This window comes from Anomalospiza imberbis, chromosome 4, assembly GCF_031753505.1.
Source record: "Anomalospiza imberbis isolate Cuckoo-Finch-1a 21T00152 chromosome 4, ASM3175350v1, whole genome shotgun sequence".
In the NCBI taxonomy this organism is placed as follows: domain Eukaryota; kingdom Metazoa; phylum Chordata; class Aves; order Passeriformes; family Viduidae; genus Anomalospiza; species Anomalospiza imberbis.
Genome location: NC_089684.1, coordinates 40,145,748 through 40,162,614, shown reverse-complemented (window position 1 = coordinate 40,162,614; position 16,867 = coordinate 40,145,748). Strand labels below are relative to the sequence as shown.

Sequence of the window (16,867 nt, the reverse complement as noted above, 5' to 3'; positions counted from 1 at the left end):
ATTTTTGATGTGACTTTATTATTCTAAACAACTTAGAATTCTGGAAAAACATGGCTAACCAAGAGCAAAACAATCTGAGTTCAAAACGTGGGGAGACATCTCTGAACCAGAGGGGTGCAGACCTCAGTGCTCTGTTGGCCTAGACAAGAAGCGAACAGCTGGGTTGGGGAGGAATGATCTGAAAAGCTGCCCATTTCCTACATGCTGTCCCTTGGACGCTGCAGCCTTTTGCTGTCACTTGATGGGAAATCGGGGAGGGGACTTTGGGAGTAGGAAGATCTTGTCCCTTCACAGCAAAGGGTTCACTTCATCTGCCATCATAGTTAGTCAGCAACTGAGTCTGTGCATCTGCATCTGTGGACTTGTGAATGGTTCTGCCCGTTCTTACACTTTCTGTTTTGTGAAAACCTGCTCCTTTGCACAGCCCCACATCAAAGCAGTCAGGTTGTACCTAATTTAGCTCTGTGCTTGTGTTTGGCACTCACTTGTTTTTATTTAACTTCTCTCAGACCCACTTACCTTTGTATGTAGGAGTTGTTCACTCCTCTGTGATCCAGATCATGGCTCAGAGTTGCTATCAGCAAAGCCAGCATTTCTAAGTCAGTCAGTTTGCTCTGTATGCAAAGAGTAATGCCAGAAGTGAGTCATGGATTTATTTAGTACAATGTGCTTTACGCCTGCTTTCTAAGTAATGAGACGTGTTCTTAGTACAGTCAAAAGACAACTCGGTTTGGAAATGATTGATTTTGTGTTTCTGCTAGGAAGATGCATCTCTCAATGTTTGCTTTTTCCCTCAAATGAGGAAAAAATTGAGTTATGTTCAATGCTGTTCAGACTCCAGAATCTAGGACATGAGAATCAGCAGGGAGTGAATCCAGTGTAGTTAAGAATAAACAATTTATGGAAAATGTAATGGAGACTGTCAGGATTCCAAAAATAGCAGGCAAACTCTCAGTATCATCAGAGATTGCTTGACTGCACACAGAGCAAAACTACCATGTCCATTCCAAAAGGGATGGAAGATGGATGTCCTTGCCTTGGTCTCTTTTCAGCACCTTTTGTCATTTTCATTAATGAGATAAAGTTTGTAGAGGAAAGAAATGCCTCTTCCTCATTGGTACTGGGTTTTGGCCTACAAATGTTTAAAAGACATGTTTACTCAGAATGAACAGAAACATTCTGTTTCCTACAACAATATAAAACCAAAACCTAAAAACCTGTTTGGAAGCATTTAAAATTTATTTATTTAGAGGATCATCTAGCCCTAATCAGAATGATTAGGGTTTTTTTTTTTTTAATTATCAGGTGTCTTTTTTAAGTGAAAGGTTGAAAATTTGTACAAAAGCTTTGGGAAGAACATTTAAATATTTATTTCTATGTTCTGTTGTGTATCTAAAGCTGTACTCAGCTCTGCATTTAAACTTTAAAAATTCCTGTTGAAAATTTTAAGGAAACATCCTGAAAATTGGTCAGCTTTTTTTTCTCTCTTTTTTGACTTTTTTGTAGCATAAGCATTAACTTTAAAAAAGGACATAACCACATACATGCCTTATTTGAGATACTCTCGTTGGGAACATCCCAATAATCACTTCCAGAGGATTTAACTCAACCACGGAGCAAAAACCATGGCAGCAGTTTCACAAACCAAACCCTCATATCCAGAAGTCTTCAGCAGAAGATTCCACTGACAGTATCATGGAATAATGAACATCTTACTGACATGACAATCAGAGCTGTGCATCATTACAGAATTTGTCCTAATAGAGGAACTGGAAATGTACCTGAATTTTCCCAGATTTCAGAGCAGCAAACATGCACTGTGCTGTGTTAAAGGCATGTCTCCAATTGTGATAAGCAACATTTTTCCGATAGTTTTTCTTCACACTTAAAATCCATCTGCAGAGAACCTTTAAGAAACAGCATTACATAGATGTTTTTTCGTAAGAACAGATTTCTAATACATTCAAACTTTCTTAATCCCACTTGGAAAATCTCTTACTAAAAAAAACCCCAATTAATTCAATTTCAAGTTCAAATCTAACACACTTGTAAACTGTGAACATAGATAAGAACAGGCTTACACTCACTAGTACAGCTCCTAATTGAGTGTGTAATACTTGTGGGTTTGGGGTTTTATTGCTATGGGATAAATGTTAATGTCAGAAGCACTGCTGTTAATTCAGAAACTGAGGTATGTTGAGATAGCTGGGAGAAAATAACCCTTGTTTATGATGACATTCCATATGTTTATGTTTATTTGATAGAGGAAATTTATTTAGTTATTGAATCCTCTTAAGACATGTTTTGAAAATGAACAGGCAGCTCTTCCCTCCTCTCAGCTTGTCAAAACCCAAGCAGAATTGGACTTTGGAAAGCGAATAAGTATGATAGAAAGATTACTATATTTGCAGGGTAGTTTCTTTTCTATGCAGGAAAAAAGCATGTCCTGGATGTTTTACTCAACAGTATTAGAAATTGTGGGTTATAAAATTTTATATAAGCTAAGTACTAGGATATTCAAGAGATCAGATTAGGTAATACAGCACTTGTGGCCCTTGAACACTACTAATCTAAATTGGTCTATAAAATGCTGATCTAGAAAATAAATACATACTTTAACTAATGTGTTTGCCTATGAAGCCCTACAAATTCATCTTGCATTTTGATATAAATTTTGATGGTTTTGTTGAAAAGGTTATAAAGCAAAAATAGGGTATTTAAAAATGAAGGTTTCTACAAATAGATGTTGTGCGCACTGAGTGGAAGAGGCTGAAGAGATTTTTCCATTTACCTGTCTTGATCTGACAGATGCATTGGTAAAAACCTTCAGGGAAAGAAACTCCCACAGCCCATCTCAGTTATCATCTACTTCAGTCTTTACTGTCTCCATAACCACAAAGTTCCTCCTAATCTCTAATCTATTATTTTGTAGGGAAAGACTAAGATAATTACTACCTCATATGGACATAGTGAACAATGTTATTGTCCTCTTTGTAAGAGTTTTTCACTTTCTGAGAAGTTGCTATCCTCTCCCTTCTCCGTATTCTGTTTTCCAGTCCATTAATTATAGACTGTAAAATGATTAATTCTTCAGTAGAACCAAACTGAGGACAGACCCCAATTCTTCATATGCCTTTCTAGTTTTACTCCTTAATACAGATGTCCAATTCTATTTACAGTGAGATCATCTCACTGCTCTGAATACCTAATAATTAAGCTGTCTCTTTCTGTGGGGCAGTATTTGGCAGCAACCATACCTCATGTTTCATTTGGAAATTCTGCACCAGGTTGAGGTCTGTGAACATTCGAATTGTGCACAGTGTTGTTTCAAAGTCTGACAGCTCAAAGTCACTGAAGTAGAAGTCAGTCAGGTTGAGAGTTTGTGCAGATGGCACTACAGCAGCCTGGAGAAGAATGAGAGAACACAGCTTAGCAGTAGGGCAGAGAAAGCAGAACAAATACCTGCTTTTTCAACAGACTAAAAAGAGACACTCAATTTTACCTTCATGTGAAACTGAAAACTGATGATTGCTTCTCATTTAGTTTCCCATGCCTCTCTTGTGTAACATTACCTTATTACCTTAGATTTCACAAGCACTTTTCCATAGATCAAGAGAACAAGGATAGAATTACCTGGTCAGTCTGGTTATCTAAATCACCAGAGGCAAATTGTAACCACAAGTATTGATGAAACTGGGAGAAGGAGAAAATAGGGCAGTGGAGTTACATATTTGTTTTTATGGATATGCAGACAGCAAAATCTGTAACTGTTGGCATTTTTCTAAAAATGGTGAGGAAAGAGATGTCAGTAAAACAGATTTGCTAACAGAATTCACATTCAGCACAATGGGAGTCAGAACATGTCCACAGGCAGAGCTTTCTCAGGGCTAGAAACCTGAAAAATTAGAGTTTGTTTGTGGTCAATAATCTTTAAAACCTGTGGTCAGTGGTTTTAGTGCAGTTTGCATACAACCATAAATCTTCAATGTGAAATTTGAAATTACAAGGTACACAATACACCCACTGTCCTGTATGTTTTTAAATCTGAGTTTTTAATTGTCAGTAATATCTTAATATATTCCATCCCTTTTCTAGTTAATATAATACAGAGTATTTATGAGTTGCCCTTCAAAATACCACTGTTGAAGTTATGCTAAGTCTTATATTAACTCATACTAACAAAATAAATGTTAAATCTTATAGTATATAACAAAATTTAGTATCATTTTCTGCAGTAGAATAAAGGGTGGGGTTCTCAGTGCTACTACTTTAGAGCTGTTTCACCTCAATATGAGTGTGGTCCAAAGAAAATCAGGTAAATCTGAGATGGTGAAGTAAATAAACCTTTGTGTTTATCTTCCTCTTTGTAATTCTAGGGAAAAACATTTCTCCAGTGTGTCCCAGAAGGCTGAGGAACTGAAAAGGAAGCATTTGTCATCGTCTACAATATTAGTGCATGTAACAAGCAAATCCATAGAATTATGGCTGGCAGCTTCTGTTCCATATCAGTTCACTGTCCTCTCTCTTGTGTGTCAGAATCAGGAAGTCACAGAAGATTATGAAAAAGAGTATTAACACAGGGGAAAAAAAAATGCACCCTTCTTACACATTTTTTCTGCCACTGATTTTGTGTCCCTGATTGGATTCATGTGGGATTTCAGCTGTGAGCATGTGAAAAGCCTGCATGTTCAGTGGTAAATAATGCAACTGTTCAGCAAAGCTACTGACATAATTTTGAATAACTGCAACTGCAGGCTGAGATTTCACAAGGAAAGGGGCTGCAAGGACACAGAGGGAGCTTCAAAGAGCACTTCATTCATAATTTATCTTTCCCTTCCTTGACCTCCTGTCTTTAACAGCCACAACAGTAAGTTTCATTTCAGCTGAAATATAAAAACCTGCACTCCATAACAGTTTATAGTGTTGTTTAACTAGCTATTTCCTTTTTCATTTAAGGAAGCCACTGGAGCCTTCTGCCTCCTGTTTTACAGCACGAAAGTTCACCAGCTATTTTAATTTCAAATTATTGAGCTATTGTTTCTGTAAATACACTGGCAGCAAAAAGAAGGCTACGGAAAACGTGGAATCACTGTGTGGCAACTATAAAGAGTTTTGCTTTGTTTCACCTGCTTTGGATGATAAAACACAGGCTGTAGACAGTACCCAGGCTCAAAGGAGGTGACTGATGCAACAGGACAGTTCTATAGTATTTGGAAATTATGATTAAAGTAAAAAATTTGACTGCAGCCTATTCCATAAGGCAGAAAATTAATAGAATAGAATATACTGCCAGTTGAAAGAACCCTACAACCATCTTCTAGTCCAACTGCCTGATAAGTATCTATTTTTGGATTATTTAGAAGCAAAAGGTATATCCAGAAAAAAAATCAAACTATTTTGGCCATCTTTATATGACAATACGAGTGCAAAAACTAAAAACTAAAATAAAAATTTTATGAGTGCAGATAAAAGGCCTGTGCTTGTGCTCTGGTATCACTTTAGAGAATGGTGGCTGACACGGGCCAGGACTGTGCTAGGAAGCTGTGGACAGTTAAGCCATGCCAGTGGACACTGGCCCAGTTCTAGGTTTGCTGTGGTTCTGTTTCACTGAGCAGTAACAGAGGAATCACAAGCTTTGAAGAGAAACCTTAGGAGAGGAGTTGCACTCTGGTCTTGTTATGGTTCTTTATTGATGAACAGTAGTGTGGTAGGACTGAGGTTCAGAAATCCACGTGACACCATTCTAGAAATATCCTTAGTCTCACACCTTGTTGTGTCTCTTGGCCAGACCAGTCCATGCTACCCAGCTCGTAGTCCCTGTGCCTTCCTTCCTCTCCATCCCTCCTGTTTGTTTTTGTGCAGCAGGGGTGATGCTATTTCCCTGGAATAACTGCTCAAGGCTTGGAGAAACTAAGCACATGTTGTGCTTTGATATGCACTTGAAATCCTAGCTGTAGTTCAGCTAGGTTCAGAAATCCACGTGACACCATTCTAGAAATATCCTTAGTCTCACACCTTGTTGTGTCTCTTGGCCAGACCAGTCCATGCTACCCAGCTCGTAGTCCCTGTGCCTTCCTTCCTCTCCATCCCTCCTGTTTGTTTTTGTGCAGCAGGGGTGATGCTATTTCCCTGGAATAACTGCTCAAGGCTTGGAGAAACTAAGCACATGTTGTGCTTTGATATGCACTTGAAATCCTAGCTGTAGTTATTCCTTAGGCAGTGGCTTCTAAACACAGAATTAAACATGAGCAGAAAAGGACACTGCACAGAAAAGCAACTATTAAAAAATTACATCATCGCATTAAAAATTCAATACAGAATTTATATGTAAGGCTATAAAGCTGCACCCATACTTGGGATGTTTGAAAGGTACCAAAGCTGTAAGATATACAGCGTTCAGACTTAGCTGCAGAATGGAGAGTTTTCAGCATTTTCCTTCTGGAATACTTATTCATTATGAGCTTGATACTGACATTGCACCAGTGAGTGTCTCAAACTCCTGAGAAAAATCAGTCAGTACAGGTCTGGGTCTCACAGTGCTCTGGCCAGCTTTTGTCTCTTATTGTAGACATTGTAATATTTCCCTTTTATGTGATTCAGCTCAGGAAACCATCAGTATGAGCTTCACTGTCATTTTTATTTCTGTAACATATGCTTCTGCCCCTTTAGGGATGACATCTGTATACAGGACTGCTCTTGGTTGTTCTACTAAAGCAGTATTTCTAAAGTAATAGTAAAAAATTCAATTACCACTGTTACCTGCAGCTCCCTCGTTTCCTCCTCAGCAGCAGAAGCATGGTATGAAAGAACCTATGGAAAGAAAAAGGCAGCCCTTAGAACAACAAAAAAGCCATTTGATAACAAGGTACTTTTCCTAGAGCAGATTTTTCAGAATTCCACTGCATTTTCTGATGAAATCTACTGTCCATGCAAGGCCTGAGCCAGTTTTAGGGAAGCTCTCTGAATGCATATGAGGAGATATCTGCATCTTTTACAAATCTCCCACAGCACAGAATCGTCTCGAGATAATTAGGCCAAGAAAACAAATAGCTTCTATGAAAAAGCAAAGAACTCTGATTTTCTCTTTGGAAAGTTTTCATGGCCCACTTTCAAAGACAAATAATACACAAAACATCTCTTATTATGAGCCTGACATTATAGGCATAGTAATTCTTTCAAGAGTTCATTCAGACATAAAAGGAAAGTTTTACCCTAACTGAAACTTGGCACAAAAGTCTGAAAGACAATACATTCATTTTAAATTTAAAAAAAAAAAAGCTCATATTTTAACCATTGAGAACATACAACATGAAAATGTTACAGAATTTTATTCTTTTGTAAAGGATGCATTTTATATGCTAACCTATAATCTGGCTGGAACTTCCTATATTATCTATAAAGTGCTACAGTGGGAGACAGAATTGCTAATTTACCTTATAAGCAAATGATTTGGACAATGGTTTTACCAGGTTTTTATTTAACATGACCTAATTCAGGTTTATTTGAGAACTGTAATGTTTCTTTTAGAGGCCACAGGGCACATAATCCCATTTTAGGAGTTTGCAAATACTCTGTTTACATAATGGATGTTAGGAGATCCAAAGTCTACACATTTTCCACTTTCAGCTTCAAGTTATCACCCTTGAGTAATTCATTTTCTCAGATTAAAGCCCTCTTCAGCTGTGAAGCTTAACAGGAACCAATTAAAAGGCTGTGACCAGATGATGTTCATCTTGATAATGGTTTGATGGAGTCTGAGAAAGTTGCTGAGAACCTACAGTAATGCTGCTGTTAACTCCTCACACTAGTTTGTCTGAAGGACTGAGCCAAAATCATCACAAAACCCCTCAGACAAGAAGAGGAAGCCCCTTAATCTGCCAAACCATTTCCCTCTTCCTACGCAACAGAACGCACCCACTGTGCTGCCAGCATGCAGCTTTGTGGAGAGGAAGACATGCCTCCAGCTCCCCACTAAATCTCTGGAGTGAAGTTAGGACACAATACCAAATTAAAGAGTCTGCTGGCAGAGTCAGAAACAAGCAGAAAATTCCTGAGCAGCTCAACAGTCCAAATGCTGCTCTCCTGAGGGATAACAATCTCTGTTGAGTGTCCCTGTGAGTAACTGCACTTACATGTAGAATAGAGAGGGTTTGGGGAACATTAGAATCTGTTTGGGGCTCATTAAGGACCACCTAGATTTGGGCTCACCTCTAGTGTGACCATCTGTTTGGCCATGGCTCTTTCTACAGCCTCGTACATCTGTGTGTTTTGGATCCCCAGGCCACAAAAGATGACAAATGCTTCCAGGAACTCCTCATCATTTCTGTTGAAAGCCTTGATTTTTCCTGAGTTTTGTTCCATCTTATTCACAAGCTGGCAAACCCCTATGTCAGGACACAGAAACAAAAGGAAGTAATACAGAGAATGTATCACCATCAGGAATTAAATTTAGGACAGATAAGCCTACAGTTTAAACTACCAACATACATAAGTGACACATAGGAATGCTTTTCTTTTTCCCCTCAAGGGTAGTTCCAATGTATTATAAATTAAATGTTAAAATATTATATGTACATAGTAAATTCAAAAGTATTTCTTAGGATTTGTAAACCAAAAATGTAGGGCTTTAGAGACTTGATTGTCCTGTGAAATTCTAGGGTCGTTTTCATCCTAACTTTTATTATTAATACTATTCTAGATTGATTTAATCCCTAAAGACAATTTGTCCTTTGGAGGCTAATTAAATTTTTGCAGCCATGCCAAAAGAACATTTATCAAAGTCAGAACAGTGGTACACAGAGTTTTCACTTCCTCATTTGAGCCAGTACTCAGATTTTTTTTTCAAGTAAATGAGCTAAACAGGGAATACCCAAGTTGAGGTTCAAAGCTGAAGTACACTCGGCCATTTTTTGAGGATGTGGTTGAATTACAGCCTCTTGCAAACACTACTGAACTCCTTGAGAAGCATCTGACTGAATTCAGCTTGTTAGGTTCAAACATGCTGATATTTACATTTGTTAATTTTCTGTTAAGAATTTCTGGGCCTTTCTGCACATGTGTCATTGAAGAAGTCTGACAGGTAACCTCTACCACACCTTGCTGCAGTAGTTTAAATCTCTGACACCACCGTGAGCTGGGGGAAATAGAGAAATACACCTGCCCTTAGTTTTACCTGCTAAGATCAGAATATAAATTAAAGCACCTGATTTACAGGAATATGTTGTCTTTGGTGATGAGTACTGTCTTAACAGAGTCCAAATATTTTCTCACTCCCATGAGCATAAAAGCTACATTTTCCTGGCCAAGTGCCAAGATAGCCCAGCTGCAAATTAAAAATTCTGAAAAAAAGTTACCATATGTGCATCTTCCCTATTACAGCTGATAATAAAACTAGGGAAAAAATGCAGCACGCACAAACTGTGGTTTTAGAAGAATGTTGGCCTCACAAGTTTTGCTATCTGGTGACAATGCAACACTGTCCTGTTTCCAAATGGCATACTGTTTGGGGAACTTTGTATCAGAGTCTCCTCTATAAAGAGCAAGACCAATACAGCTGTAGCCATTAAGTGTAATGGCAGGGGTTGAGGTATTTGAATATGGCAAACAGAATTCTGAACCTTTATGGAATGAGATGGAATGGAATGGATCATTGAACCACATAATCCCGTTAGAAAGTGATTCATTCAAATAAGGAACAAGATTAACTTTCCCTGGGAAAAAAGAAGCTGACTTCTTCAGGAAAATCCCATGAAACTGACCTTCAGATTTCTGTTTAGTTCAGCTTATGACATTATAATTATTTCCATAGCAACTATGATGTAATGAACACAAGATTAAGACTCAAAAGTTAATATGCCATAAAAGTAAATAAATTCTTAAAAGACACAGTATTTGCACATAAATGTCTCTTTAAAAAATGGACAACTGTAGTAAATATACTGTGTGTTACTTAAGACTCTTTAACCTCTTTCAAAAGCTTCCCCAAAGCACTGAGAGGTCCATTGATTACAAATGAAGGAACTCCAAAGTCTTTAACTGGGACAGCTATAAAATCACAGCAAGATTCTCTATAGCTTTTACCACATATCTGAGAAATGCACAAGTCAGGAGAATAAAGTTCTTTTCATCTTTCTCACTAGATTTGCTCAGGTTTGATGTGGACAGTTTTTCTCACCCCCATCCCACTTCCCAAATTCTGGCTTGGGGTATCCTAATCTTAAAAATAATTTTAAAAAGAAACCAGACTTTTAATAGTCATACTTGCTATGAAGTATTGTAAAGGAACTTCTGGAAACTATCCCAAAGACAACTTCTTGACCCTGCCCTATTAAATAATTGAACATGAGGCAGCTGTGAAACCATAAAGTACTTCAAAGAACATTTCCCAGTGAGAATGACTCAGATTTGAAAAGCCCACCTAAATGAATGGCCTGACTGAAACTTTCAGTTTGAACTTCAATAGAAAATCTCAATAGAAAAAAAAAGCAGATGCAACTGTTTTATCAATAGCTCACAGCATGGTGAAACATCCCTAATTAGAGCTCCACAGTTCAATCTTCATCTTGGTCTTCTAGGGTTTGTTAGAATATTTAAATAAAGTAATAAAAACTCATGAAAGAAGCTAATAGCAAAAGAAATTTCAGAGAACTCTGTTAGGTAAAGATGAGGTTTCTCTTTCTGCCTCAGATGTTAAAAAACTAAATCTGTTTTCACAAAAAAGGAGCATCATATTTACTACTATAAATTGGGCCATGCACTTTTGTCATCATTCTCAAAGAAAATTATTTTAAGGTCATTAAAAAGGCATGCTTGGAACTCTTAATTTTTACTTGCCAAATTTTTTAAAGCTGATGAAATTGGATCCATTCTCCTATCTAAGAATCAGTATATTTTATTTTATTTGCTTGTGGGGCTTACTGATGCCAAGAACAAAGGCTGACACTCATTCTCTACTCTTTGGCAGCTTATTAGGCGAGTAATTTATATTCAAGTTTGCAGTAGATTTATTAGTTGAGAACATGATAATTAAGGATCTTCTCTCCTGGCTTGAGATTGCATGTTGCTGTGATTTTACTATGGATAAATAAATTTATCTATGAAATGTACAGCATTATTTTTGTTAAGATACCTACCTATCACTTTATTCTTTTTCCCATTTTTTATTGGTGTACACAGCAAACTCTTTATGTTCCGACTTACATTTTCTGCATTGTCATTCTGTTAAACAAACAGAAAAATACAGTTACAATTTTAAAAGCTGTTTTTCAGGCGGCTGAAGTGAAAAAGCTGTAGAGCTGGGCTCTATAACTACTCTTGGCTTACATCTTCCTTCAAAAAGCAACCAGGTGATCAATGATTTTGCCCACAAAGAGCAGGCAGGAAAACTACTACAGCTGAGTCAGCATTCTGCACTCTTCCCAGGACTTTAGGCATGTCCTGTTCTCCCACAGAACAAAATTAATTTTTTTGGGGGAGTGGAAGGACAGAACAAGGAGATAATTTTTCAAACACCTGGGGAGAAAAGGCCACAGCTCTGCTCTGACTGCCCCAGGAATCATGCGGCAGTTGTTGAGAAGTACATTTGGTCTGACCTCTAATTGTGTGTGGCACCAACAGAAATGGGCACACTAATATTTCTGATCAAAAGGTTATCTTTTTTCTGTATTGTTGCTTTGTTCTCTGCTGCTGTGCAAGGACTATAGAGAGTATCTTGGCAGGATTTTCATGAGGTAAATGTGCTGTTGAATGTCCTCCAAAGAATGAGGCAAGCCAAGGTTTCTAAGGCACTGGCAACACCTGGTATTTCCCTCATGTCAGGCTGCATCAGCTTTCAAAACATTTATCCTACTGCCCTGCCTTGCCCTGCTCCTGCCGTACTGCAAGTGCAGTCTCAGTGTTGCTGAAAAACATTTCCAGATTCCTTCTAAAAGCCCTATTGCTTTCTTTTATGGGTTTCTTTTACATACATAAGGTTAATTCCAGGAAAAAAAAAAAAAAAGAATCAAAGTAACTCTAGTAACTCTAACCCTACTGAACAGCCTGTTTCCAACAAACAATTATTTGGATGATTCTCAGGGTATTAATTTTATTTTAAAATGTCTTCAAAATCATCATCTCTTTCTTTATCAATCTATAAAGTATATCCATTGGATTCTGTCTGTACTTCCAGTCCTGCTGTTCAGACAGGGTGAGTCTGAGAACTCAATTCCTGTGTTACTCAATCCATCACAGAAACCCACTCCAGAACATCCAAGAAACCCTGCACAGGAAAAGAAAGAGAAACAACCCAGCTCCCCACCATGAGCTGGCCCCTTCTTTCCACTGACTGGAACAATCACACTGAGCACTGTCTTTTCTGATCATTTTGTTGTCTATCTCAGAACAAATTTTGGTAAAAAGCCATATGCTGGACCATAGTAGCTCCTCTCCCTCTCATTACCCCCTTGCTAACAGGCTTAAACATAATAGTAAGGTCAGTCATCTTTCTATTTTCTGCATTGAAAATATGGGAAAAAACAATTAAAAGTTTGCTTTTTGGTGATGATGGCCATGAAGGAAACCTGACTGGAACTTGAACCTTGTCAAGTGACCTTCCCTTCTCACCCTCCAGTATCCCTGAGCTCAGTCATCCACTGCATCACCAGCTCACACTTGAGGAAGTGTTAGGCAAAAGCTTCCAAAGGAAAGTGAAGTTGATCCATCTCCACTGCAGCAAAGAACTTGCATCGATAACATTAATCTTTGTCAGAACTAGAAGGGAAAGGAAAAGGATAAAAGGGAAGGAATTTCTGAGAGCCTCCCAATACTCATTGTGTGTTTACACCATTTTAACTGGAGCCAACTTGACAGAAATAAGAGGAAAGCAAAAAAGGTTTAATAGTAAACAACAACATTTTCCATTTCTCAATTTCAAACTTAAGCTTATTTTACTTACTGTCCATGGAAATCTTCTGTCTTTGCAGACATCTGGGATGTTGAGTGGCTCCATCGTATTCTTGACATACTGAGCATACATGTAATTGATTTTGTTTGTGTCATGGTCCCTGAAGGATACAACATTATTATGATGAGCTTTGTATAAAAGTGAGTAATTTCATTATTAATTATTATTACCTGCCAGGCGGGTAATAGGAATGTCTTTCCCATATGAGAGAAGGATATATAGATACAACCAATAGATATATAATGGAGTTGAGTTCAAATACTGTATCCTAATCTAGCTGTCATCAAGAAACTGCAGGATTGATGCATGCTTTCCACCATTTCTTTAATGTTCAACATTAACACTGAACATCAAACTGAAGAAATAAGCAATTCCCTACAGTTTACATCGATGAAGGATAAAGAATGAACAGCTGGGTTAATATAGAAATAAACAGAACTATTTGAAAACAAACTGCATTCAAAAATCTAATACTCCTGAAAAACCAATACTGGATGAACATCACATATTAATTCAAAAGACTGCAGCAGGTATTACTTGTGAATTTTGTGCTGCTAAGTGCTGCCAAGTTCATTTCCAAATCAGAATATAAATTATCTTTACAGAAACAACCATTTCCTCTTTCTTAGCCACAATTTATTTAAGGTACTTTAATTCTCTTAGACCCTTCGCCTGCCTTGGAGGAGGACATATATCCTACTTATAGACCTATTCCCATCAAGCTCCTGCAGTTTCCCTCCAACATTTGGCTTGACTTTCGTTATTGTCGTGGTTTGACATGGAAGTGAATTTTTTCAGGAAGTTGAGTCAAACCAATCAGTGGTCAGGTTTGGATATTGGCACCTGGAGTGACCACTGAAGGTATGGATACGCCTCTGAGAACACAGGGGGTTAAAAGCAGGAACTCCCAAGAGCTCGCTCTCTTTGGTTCCGGTCAGGGTGCTGTGCAGATCTCCCCTGCCCAGCCATGGGCTGAGTGGGGGAGGGGAAGCCATGAGGCCTGGTCGAGGTGAGCTGAGGGGTAGAAGGACTGGAACCGAGCCAGCTCCTCTGGACAGAAGGGTGGAGAGAGACAGAAAGTCCGGACGGCACCTGTAACTTTGCCAGCGGAGGAGAAGGAGAAGCAGGGGGGAAGTGCCCAGTCTTGGCCTTAGGAATTGGCTTCCAAGCAGAGATTTCAGCCGACCGGGGAGTCTGAACCTTTAACCCTTTCCTGGAAAATGAAGGCTTTGTAAAATATTACTCTTCCTTGATTTATAGTGGAAGAGAGACAGTCTGGGACCTGAGATGTTAGAAGAAGAATTTTTTAGGTGGGAGGAGATGATGGAGTGGCTTGTGGCTGGACTTTTCTTGTTAGCCATAGACTGAACCAAATTCTCCTGACAGAGACTGCACTTAGGGGGATGCGGTGGTGGGCCAAGAGACCTGTTTCAGTGGCTACCAACAGAGGAATGGAGAGAATAGAGGAAAGTTGAAGAGGGTGTGGAGAGGCCCTCTGTCTTCACAGAAGAAGAAGAGAAGAAGATGATCTCTGTTCTTAGACCCTCAGCCCCAGGGGGAAATGGGGGGGACTGTAGTCCCAAGATGAGATGCTGAACTGTTGTTTTTCTTGGGTTCTTGGCAAAGCATCCTTAAAGAAACCCTATGAACAGTCTGTCCATGCATGGTGGTGAGAGCACTGTGACATGGAAAGGAGAGTGTCACCATGGCAGATTTTCTCTGGGCGGTTGCCATGTGTGACATGGAAACACAAGGGTGGCAATTGTGTTTCCTGGGGGTCTGTGGCACAGGAGAGACTCCTGTCTCCCTTGATGGACTGAGTATTGATTATCTGAAGGGTGGCAACTTGATCAGGATCCTGGGTGGTGTCTCATTGTGGGTTTGTTTGGCAATTAGGTGGGAGGAGGAGGGTTGTTTTGGAAGGTCTTCATCCTGGATTTAGTGTCTGTGGATTTTATAGTGGTAGTAGTTTAATAAAGTTTTTTTCCTTTGTTATCAAGCTTGGGCCTGCTCTGCTCCTGATCGCATCTCACAGCAATTAGTTGGGAAAGTGCATTTTCATGGGGGCACTGGCATGGCGCCAGTGTCAAACCATGACAGTTATCCTCCTGGTGTAAGGATGGTTCCAGGGCTGGAGGAGAAGAATTGTTCTTTTGTTATCACACATACAAGGTAATGCCCCACAATTCTGAAAAACAGTCTGATTTGGGGCTTGATTCAGTGTCCTTGATTGCATAACAAGCCTGAAATATTATGTGAAATAATACTTCCCATCTAATCCATGTCATTATATTGCTGCTCTTGCCTGAAATTGTGCTCTTCAAGCATAGTAGAAGTTGTAACTGCAATGGTTGATTCACAGTGCAGTCCTAGGCCTAGTTGCATTGTCTCATGAACAAGAGTCTGATAGGCAACTAAGCCTCCAAGATTCCTCTTCCCTATCAGGTATGAGAAATAAGCTCCTGGCAGCCCATGCAAGCAGTAAATAACATTTTAAGTCTGTTAACTAGTCACCATAAAACAGATAATGAGGAGGAAGGCGCCCTTCTTACAGAGTAGAAGAGGACTCAAGAGGAATTTTCTTTTTCACCTGTAATCTTACAAGGCTGTTGTACCTCTGTACTTTCTGGTTGAACACTGTCTAAAACTGTAACACAGCTCAACAGCTTTTAGTTGCTCAAGTCACACACTTTGGACATCATTCTCTAATATATGGAATTGGATTCAAATATTTACTGCAAAACAACATCAAACGGGCTCAAAATCTGTTTCCTCCCTGCACAAAATATCTTTAGTAGAGTATTTTATACACAACTGTGTCTCTTTCTGACAGTATTTGAAACAACTGTTTTTGATGACAGAGACAGTAATTTTCAAACTTCAATACAGAGGTTCAGGCTAACTTTGGGAGCTATTTTATCTGGGCATTTTAATTCAGCTCTTTATCTCTTCTTTTTCCTCCCATTTGAACTCCTTAGTGGTTTCCCAAAGATGAGTGAGAGTTAGAACTTTAGGACTCTAGTCTTGATTTAGTCAGACATGTTCTTTGAGTCATCTTCCTTATCTATGAGTTGAGGATAATGATTAAAATAATTTATTAAAAGCATTATTTTTGTTATTATCTACTAATTTGCATATGTCCCCTTTTTAACATGGTTATCCACACAGATTTGTTTGAAATCAGTTTTAGAGCAGCTCCTCTATGCATTTCCATAGCTTAGCCTTGAAATACAAGTATGTTCTTAGACTGGCAAAGTGGATAGATCAAGCCCTACTCCTGCTCTGCTCAGTGGGACCTTTTTAAGGCAAGAGAGCTGGCCCACTTCAGGGAAAAAGCTGCTCTATAAAAATAGCGGTAATACATGGGATCCAGCAGAAATAAGCCCGTTATTATGTAAATAATATTAAAAGCATCTCCTAGGATGGACAAAAGTCAGAATTAATTGGTTTACCTCTTCAGATTTTCAGCTGAATCCTCCAATTCCTCAGATTCCATGTGAAAGACACTAGAAAACGTATTCTGGAATATCAAGAGGCTGCTTGAATACACATGTGTATAAGGTTGTCATTATTTAGAACAGTATTACTCATTAAAACCATGTTGCAGTTATCAAGGCCTATTCTGTACTAAAGACAAGTGTAAAATTTAGCTTAATTCCACATATGTCATTAAGCATACTGGATCTTACTGTAAAGGTATCTTTTGATACAACTTTAAGTATCACTGAAGTGTCTTGATCTAGTCATGACGCAGAGAAGAAATGCCAGTATTTACATGCTGTGCCAAATTTATATGTCAGCACAGAAATTCTTTAATTGAACAAAGGCCAGAGCTTCTCATGAGCAGATGTCATGAAAGAAAAGATTGAAAATGAAATGACAAGAGAACATATGAGAATAGAGGGAAGCCACCATCACTCTCAG

At 38.6% G+C, this 16,867-nt stretch overlaps 1 protein-coding gene across 7 annotated transcripts in view; it reads right to left on the bottom strand.

Moving 5' to 3' along the window:
* Positions 1–16,867, bottom strand: part of PDE5A (phosphodiesterase 5A) — a 58,551-nt gene that overhangs the window by 12,110 nt on the left and 29,574 nt on the right. For 6 of the 7 annotated variants that reach the window (XM_068187974.1, XM_068187978.1, XM_068187972.1 and 3 more), the window contains exons 7-14: positions 16,396–16,463; positions 12,935–13,043; positions 11,133–11,217; positions 8,209–8,384; positions 6,751–6,810; positions 3,258–3,404; positions 1,782–1,907; positions 520–614 (exon numbers count right to left, since the gene is read on the bottom strand). In XM_068187974.1, coding sequence (XP_068044075.1) covers positions 520–614; positions 1,782–1,907; positions 3,258–3,404; positions 6,751–6,810; positions 8,209–8,384; positions 11,133–11,217; positions 12,935–13,043; positions 16,396–16,463 — 866 coding nt within the window. The remainder of the gene's footprint in view (positions 1–519; positions 615–1,781; positions 1,908–3,257; positions 3,405–6,750; positions 6,811–8,208; positions 8,385–11,132; positions 11,218–12,934; positions 13,044–16,395; positions 16,464–16,867) is intronic. The other variant, XM_068187973.1, reaches the window with a different exon arrangement.